Source organism: Eurypyga helias, unplaced genomic scaffold (assembly GCF_000690775.1).
Source record: "Eurypyga helias isolate BGI_N326 unplaced genomic scaffold, ASM69077v1 scaffold43476, whole genome shotgun sequence".
NCBI lineage: Eukaryota > Metazoa > Chordata > Aves > Eurypygiformes > Eurypygidae > Eurypyga > Eurypyga helias.
This window is the reverse complement of record NW_010255575.1, coordinates 35,204-43,533: the sequence shown is the minus strand read 5'-3', so window position 1 is coordinate 43,533 and position 8,330 is coordinate 35,204. Positions and strand designations below refer to the sequence as shown.

General features: G+C 51.1%; 1 protein-coding gene across 1 annotated transcript in view; it reads left to right on the top strand.

Annotated features, from left to right (window-relative positions):
* Positions 1 to 7,677: 7,677 nt before the first annotated feature.
* Positions 7,678 to 8,330, top strand: part of WHSC1L1 (Wolf-Hirschhorn syndrome candidate 1-like 1) — a 33,378-nt gene continuing 32,725 nt past the window's right edge. The window contains 1 exon segment of the mRNA XM_010153356.1: positions 7,678 to 8,330. This exon segment is cut by the window's right edge and continues 12 nt beyond it. Coding sequence (XP_010151658.1) covers positions 7,716 to 8,330 — 615 coding nt within the window. The 5' untranslated portion in view covers positions 7,678 to 7,715.

Sequence of the window (8,330 nt, the reverse complement as noted above, 5' to 3'; positions counted from 1 at the left end):
ACCTGGGGAGAGCACTGGGGTGCCGGTCTCCCTGAGCCCCCGGCCTTCTGGTGGGCAGGAAGTTGGGGTTGGAGCCTGCACCGCGCTCCTGAAACCATGCAGAGCCGCCTCCGCGACCAGAGCGCGCGCTTGTCAACTTCTTCTGGGACAGAAAGGTTTCCAGTGCGTGCTGATGGCCCAGCCTTCGCCTGTGTGCAGCTCTTGTTCCTTGCCCTCTTTCTTTAGGTACTGTTGCACTGTACTCTGCCTCGTTCTGTGTCTCACTTCGCCCTTCTTTGACTGTCAGTACATTGGACCATTTTAATGCAGGTTTAACATTCTCAGCTTGCTGTGAAAAACCCGTCTCGGTGCTAACGCAGTTCGGTGTGCTCCAGCCAGCCCGGGAGATGCCGATGACCAGCGCGGAAGTGGAAACCGTAGCCTGTTTCGATGACTCTTTAAGTCTTCCAGTGGCTTACTGTAGAGACACACAGAGCGTGTTTGGGCAGTTGGATTAAAAATATAAAAGTAATTAAGTGCTTGGAAACATTTTGCTCCCAAAAGTGAGCGTGTGCTTTAGGAAGTTAAAGACTATGCGTAGAGGATGGTGCTGGAAGACTCTGTGTTTCGGTTTCGTGCGGCCGTGTTTGGCGTCATGCAGTCCGGCGAGTTGGCCTGCGTTGGAGCGGCCCGCCCGAGGTGGCTTGGAGCTGCTGTGCTGGGTTCGGTACGTGAAAGCATGTCGCGACTCTTAGATATTTGGTGTTGCTAAAGGCCTGACTGCAGGTTTTACGTGAATATCAGTCCGTGCCTCTCCCCGAAGAACAAAACATTGTTCTCCATGTTTCCTGTGCTCATCTCCGAGCTCTAAAACCAAATGAGTACTCGAAGCTCATTTTCAAGGCCATTTTTCTCTCTTTTTAATGCGCAGTGTTGTCTTCGCCGCGGTCCGTGTTTTGTCTTTCCGTGCTGCTGTGGCAAACTTGTTAAAAGTGGCCTTATCAAAACCATGTTGCCGACGTGACTGTTTCTTCTGGCATCTAAACAAAAAAACCAACCCCCACCTTTTCAAAGGTGTACAGGGAAGTAGTCAGCCTTACCACATGCCTCAAAGTTTGTCAAGAGGCCTCTGATTCACCACCCGTGTCTGCCAGAAGAGACTGCTCAGGCCAGCCAAAGTCAGTAGAAATCCACAGGCTACACCTTTTCTGCTAAGGAGTCTGCCTGCTGCTGAAAAACTTGGCGTTGTCTCGATGTACTTAAATGAAACTTGCCGTGCGTGATTTCGTACAGCCGTGCGGCACAAACGGGGCAAAGCAGACTGCAGATACTGAAGGCAGGAATCGGAGCCGTTACCTTATTTCTGCCTTAGTTCCTAGAGTTTCAGCGCCACAGGGTGCTGTTGGAGTGGGTAAAGGCAGCCCTCCAGGTGATTTTTGACCTGGCTGCAGGCGGAGCGCGGGCGTGCTCGGTTCTGGTGCGGAGTTCGGTGGCAGGTGTGAATGCTGAACTTCAGCCACAGCCAAGTTCTACATCTGCACTCAGGGTTTTGAGAGGGGGGAACGGAAACATGACAGGAGTCGATTGCAGCACCTCGAAATCCCGACCAGCCTACCCTGCTCCAGCCACAGAGCTTTTTGTAACACGCGTGGAGCAGCGGACATCCACTCCGAACAGTTGCTGCGTGGATTAGGCCCCGAGGGGAGCAGTGCCGGCGCAGGGCAGGTGCAGGCGCACGCTGGAGTGAAGCAGCATGGAAAGTGGCAGTGAACATGTGTGGGATGACCCGGGTGGCGGAAGGGCGGTAGGATACGAACAGATCTTTGAATCTTTCTGCTTTCGGTCTTCGTGGATGGGAGCTGGGTTGTTGTTTGTGGGTACAGATGGCCTAGAACCTCTGCTTTCCAGGCTGTTGATAGAAAGTCCCGCTCAGGGTGACGAGGCAGTGACACCGTTCACTGAACACGTCAGACTGACTCAAACTGTTGCTTTTTCAACTCGGTGAGCCGGTAGGACAGTTTCTGTTCTCACAGCAGGTATTTCCATCACTCAGATGCCTTGCCTCTAACAAGAGCTGAACCAGCTGCTTTAGGCAGGGCCACCCACGTGGTGCTTGTCGACAGAAAGGGTGACGTTCATCTGGAAAGGGGATGTGGGAGCGCAGTTTGAAACCTGTGCGTGCTGTGCTTCTTACCCGCCGGTGTTGTGCCGGCTCATCCCTGCGGTGGCAGCCGGCCTCAGCCGAACAGGCGTCTGGGCTGGTCCCAGCAGGCTCCGTCAGCTGGCAGTGGTGGGCCGAGGTGCCCACAACCCCTTGGGTCTCGGTCATGTTGCGGTGGCTGCTGGCTGTAGGGCCAGAGTTCTGCTTCCAGCAGGCTTTGGAGTGAGTCCTCCCTCCTCCTGCTTGGGAGTTTGTACCTGTTGTGTGAGGAGCAGTGGTGGGTGCTCCCGGCATTGAGGAAGGTTCTCGCACGCGTTCCGTCGTCACTGTCTCTTTTCTCACTTTATGGAGCTCCTCCTGCTTGAGCGATGCCACAGTGGGTCATGCGTGTGTTTTATAGCTGAGGCCTGCCACGTTTTGTGCAAACCTGCAAATCTCCCTCTCTGGGAGGAAGAAAACCGTTAGTCAATAATGAAGGGGATCAGCAGTGTTCGGGATTGATGGACAGTCCGAGGGGTCAGTTAGTATTTAGTCTGCAGCAGTGTGAAAGCGATACTTGAGAGCTTCCTGAGTATCTTCTGTTCTGCCAGTGAGGTTGCAAAATACTCAGGGCTAAAAATGGCTTTAGAGAAGTGCAATTGTTGGTGAAAAATGCCAGCCCAGAGGATTCCTAATCTGAAATTGTCCCGTGCCTGGGCACTCGGGGTGGAAGGTGTAACTGCTTTTTTTGGAGTTATGCTCAGTCAAGCGAAGAAGTTGGGGATGGGAAGTGAAACGGACTTGGTGTTGATGTAAGAGCTCTGCGAGGTGACCTTGTCTCCTACTGCTTACCTTGTTTATTTAATTTACTTTTTCTTCTAATACTTTGGATTGGGACGCTCCACTGTGCAGTCTGAAAATATTTGCTCAGCCAGTGCCCGTGTGGAGGCTGTGTCTGTAAACAGTCCTGTGCTGCTGCTGGGTCAGAAGGTCCTACCGCCACAGGGCAAGTACAGGATGCTGCCTGCCCTGTCCAGGGAGCAGACCCTTTCCCTCCTTAGGAAATCCAGTTGCCGTTTCGAAGGTACGTTTGATTGCCCTGCTGCTACAAAGTATCCCTTGCCGATAAACCTTGGAATAATTCAATTGTTTCATCATCTCTGGCTTGAGGTCAGGGACCTACAAGTGCAGTACCTGTCGTGGGTCAGATTTGGAAACTGAATTCTGTAACTTGCAGGAGGCTGCTACTCAGGTTAATAGAGTGATCGCCGTTGCAGTGAGAAGAATTTATTCCAAAACACTCTTCGGCACTGAAATCGCATCCACGGGGGATTTTTTTGGTAGTGCTCCTCTGCTGAGGAAGGGTAGGTGTGACTCGAGCCTGTTGGTACTTCAACCACAATGGGGTGTTATTTGCGCTTGAGCTTGGGAGTGACTTTTACAGAGTGATCCTTCCTTAGGTTTCGATGCTGAGGTTCCTGGGCATTGGGGATTCACGGTTCTGGTCTTTTGGCAGCTCCAGGGGCTGCCCGATGCCGCGCCGCTGCATAGCAGCTGAGCAGTGCGCACACCGACGCAGGGTTCTGGAAAGGAGGAAGGGTGGGAAGGTCTGGGTGTGTTAACCACCATGACAGCGAGAGGCTGGGAAGGGAGAAGCTGCGGTGATGTAAGCTTGGGAGGAGGAGAACAACCCCTTGCTTGTGTTTTGAGACTGTTGAGAGTGGCAGTTCAGTGTAGCAATAACCCTTCTCCTGCAGCCTGTATAGGAAGGTGACGAGGCTGGTGGAGACGTAGTCCTCGATGCTAGCCTAGGCTTCATCGTCAGGGCGGTTTTACAGAGCTCCAGAGAGGAATTGCTTTTAAAAACAAATAACCAAACCGGTTTTCCTCACTGGGAACTCCTAAATCCAGTGTAGGTAGAGTGTTTTGAAGTTCATTACTCCACGACTTCTGTCACGTGAGGATGTGAAGCACAGCGAGGGCCCACCCTCCTCACTTAGTGCCTGTGGAGGTGGGTGCAGGGGCAGCTTTGGGAGCTGTCACAGCTGGGGACTGGCTGCTGGGAGGTGACACGGCGTGGGCAGACTTTGACCCGGAGGGCTGCGTGTGGAGGAGATAAGAGGGACCAGACGCTGTCGTGCAGCTTTGAATTCAGTTAGTGCTGTGTCTGGATCTCATGAATACCCTTTGGGTGGGATAGTTGTACCAAGGTATCAGCAGAGAACTTCTGCGTCTTGGCTAGCAGAACTGCTTTTTTGCTGCTGTACCTTATTCCAGCCCTTCCGAGAAAGGCGAGCTGTCCTGGCAAGAACATTCTTCACCTGTGTGTGGGTAAGGCCTTGCGCTGGCTGCGCTGATCAAGTGTTGTGTCTTACTCTAAGCCCAGACGGACGTGACCATGACGAGGAGCCCCTAGTGTTGTCATGGCTTAGTGCTCTAGCCTTGCGACAGGGAGTTCTTCCTACTGGGAACAGGGCTGAGGCTTGTGAAGGCATTGTTAAGTCACTCAGCAGTCTGTAGATCATCAACTTTTGAATGGTGTTTGCAGATGGGATTCGAATGGGTGAATATGAACAGTCTAACCATGCACTGCAATCGAGGTACCCGCCTAACGCCCAGAGGGTGAGTTAAACCTTGGGATCCCGGTGAAATGCTGCACAAAACAGTTGGGTTTATATCCCAAGTGTGGAAGCTCTTTTAAGGAAAGACTGAAAGTTGCCAGTGGGATGGAAAAAGGTCTGTTCTTACTTCGAAGAAGTGGGGTAGGATGGTGCAAGGAGCTGGAGAGAGGGTTTGTCCGCTCCCGGATGCAGCAGTCGAGGGGCAGGTTCTTGGCGTGACTGGAAGGTGGTTATACAGGTGTGTGGGTTCAGGGCAGACTCGGCATGTAAATGTCCATTGCTGATGTGCAGACGAGGGTTCCTGCGGGCTCTGAATCTGATGGTGTTGGCTGGATAAGGGTAAGTTGTTCTGGTAGCAGCAGGGAGGGATTTTGTTTCCTCTTACCCCGTGAGAAACTCGCTCAGGAGAGGAGCTGTACCGTCTGGTGTAGTGTGTGGCCTGCCTTGGTGTTTGCCATCTAAGTACGGCCAAAGAACCTGCACCTGAGGAGAAAAAGGTCTTTTAGGTGAATGATCATCCTTTCTTTTCCCTCGAGAGAGAAATGAAAAGCATCACCATTATCAGTGTAGCATCCTGCAGCAGGACCCAGAACTTAGTTTCCACTCTTCGTCAGACTCAGAAGCAGGAAAGCATCAGGCATGGTTATTCCCATGGCGTGTGACATCAGCAAACTTACTCTTAACGAAGCACGGGGTGTTGTATAGGTTTTGTTGGTTTATAGAGGTTTTTCTTTCTGCAAGTTGATTTTTTTTTTTTTTTTTTTTTGCTTTTTACAGTTCTGGTGTGGCCACAGCAAGGTTTAGGTCCTGGCACGATACACTTCAGCAGATCTCTTATTGAACATCCCGGTGCTTAGTTGTGAACTAAACGGCTGGTCTTGCTTTCAGAGTGTTTGGGTAAAAGCAAATGATTTAATTACTATTAGAATAGCAACAGCAAAAATCGGGAAGTTAAGAGTAATTCTAAAATTTCGTAAGCAATTTCTGCCTCAAGTCTGCATCAGGCAGTGGATGTGCCGGGGTGACTGCAGCGCTGGTGTGGTTTCTCGAGATAAGATTGGGTCGAGGTTGGCTTGTTTTTGAAGTGTTCAGAAGAAAAAAAGGAGTGAACCTGGGTTTAGTAGCAGCAGCCTAGGGTGCAGTTTCTTAGGAGCGCGGGAAATCTGGTGTTTGCTCTTCAGTTTGGCAGAGGTAAAGTAACAATTAGTGGGTAAATAGTACAGACAGTCCCACTTCCCCTTCCTAGAATGGGTGGTGGTTTTGTGTTTTTGACCTCGATGCGCAGTCCCGCTGGCTCCACGCGCTCCCGCAGCTCCGTCCCCTGGACTGTGGGGCTGTTGGGTTGGTGTGGCTGATGCGCAGAGAGCCGACGGAGGGACGCGATGGATTCCCAGGCACGAGATTCAAAAGTTGTTGCAATTAGTGACTTTTGCTGCGTAGCATTGTGCTATTAAGTTGTTTCCCTAAGTCACTTAATTACAGTGGCTAATGTGCCCCTGGTTGATCGCCCAGGGCAGTCGGGATGGATACAGACGTCAGTATAACCCCAGTATGCAGTCCACAAACCAACAAAATCCTGGTCAATTCTTACTTGTTGCTGTTGTAACTTCACTTCATTTTCACAGTCTCAGAGGAGGGAGGTGTTATCAGTGTTTTGAAAACCATTAGATGAGCTATGGAGATGCGCTGCGTTGGGAGGGTGAGAGTTCAATGTGGGCAGCGTTATGCGTAGGTTCTTACTATGAGAAGTGTCTGTGGGATGTGCTGATGGCATTTCAAACCCTGACCAGAAGGGCACAGCAAGCCTCCTGTACGCAGAGGCAGAATAAATAACGCAGGGCCATGTTTACTTTGGAAGGGCTGAATTGACCTTGCTGCGAAGCAAACTTGTATTTCTTACCTGAGGTTTAGGTCAGTGTGTATTCTTCTTGTTCAACGTTGAGATTATTTAGTGAATGCAGAAGCCTCTCAGCCAGCAGCTGAGTTTTGGAAAGGTGACCTTGCTTTGGTGTTTGAATATGCCGTGGAAAATGGGAAGTGCATATGGCAGCTTTCCCTGCCTGTGGATAACCTCGGATTTTGGACAACTTTTGACGCTGAGGCTCTTTTTCTCTCCCTCAAACCCACGTAGTGTTTAAGCACTGAGTGCTTTGTGTTATGGTTAAAAAAAGGGGGGGGGGGGGGGCAGGGAGTGAGGAGCATAACCCTCGCTTAGCTGCTGAGAGCCAGTGGGTGCGAACTCTGCGTTTCTGGTGGAGGAAGAGGTTGGGAAACCCCATCTGGGGCTGTCATAGCCTGAACTGGTTTTCCCAGCAGCTGAGGTGGAATGACCTATTCGCTTCCATCGTGCCATTGTTCAGAAAAGCCCGGGGCTTAGGCCTGCTGCTGGCCTACGGCCGGCTCCTCCTCTCCCATTTTGGCTAGGAGGTGGGGAGGAAGAGAAGAGGTTGCTCTCTCGTTGGAGTGGTCTTTTTGTGGGTTTTCTGGCTTGTTCAGTTTGCAGTGACTACGGTGTCGAGAGAACTTGCTGTCTTCTGTATTCCTGAGGACCAGCACCTGCTGTGTGGTAGAATAACGCTTCCTGGCGCCCAACGGGGAGGGCTGCGGAGCGGTTGGAGTTGAGGCACCATTGTTCTGACATTGTAACCCTTGGGCTCACGGTTTTGAAGCACTTGTAGGTGCTTACAGGATTTCTTCAAAGGTCTTGGGCAAGAAGAAAGTGGCCGTGTACAAAAGCTGTTCTGCAGAAGTGTGTAAACAGCCCTTTTTAAAGACTCGGTCGTACCAGTCCTCTCTAAATCCATGAGAGGATGGCTGCTGAGTGGAAAAGGGGGGAAATTGGTCTTTAGATTTCATTCTCAAGAATTTAATTTGCTTAATTATTATCTTTCGATTTACACTGACTTCTTGTTTCCCTTCCCCTGCCTTTAGGCCCTATGAGAAAAAGGGAAAGCTAAGGATGCTGGAGCAGAACAATGGATTTCTCTTTCTCTTTCATGCAAGGGATCATGGGAAACACAATTCAGCAACCACCTCAACTCATTGACTCAGCCAACATCCGCCAAGAGGATGCCTTTGATGCCAGCAGTGACATTGCTGAAGATGGTGGGCAAACGCCATACGAAGCTGCCCTGCAGCAAGGATTTCCCTACCCCGCGCCCACGCCGGAGGACCTTCCGCCCATCGCCAATGGCTACCCGCCAACCATCAGTATGTATGAACCACAAGCCAAATACCAGCCCTACAGCCAGTATCCCAATGGCTCAGCCAACGGCTTTGGGACGGTCAGGAACTTCAGTCCCCCGGAGTATTACCAAATGGAAAACTCTAACGCAAGGCCGCACGAAGTTCTGGAGAAACCTTCCCCTCCGCAGCCACCGCCGCCGCCACCACCTTCAGTTTCACAAACGGTGATTCCAAAGAAGACTGGCTCACCAGAGATCAAGTTAAAAATAACCAAAACTATCCAGAACGGCAGGGAATTGTTTGAGTCCTCTCTGTGTGGGGACCTCTTAAATGAAGTACAGGCGAGTGAGTATGCCAAGGCGAAACATGAAGGGAGAAAAGAGAAAAGGAGGAAGAGTAGCAAG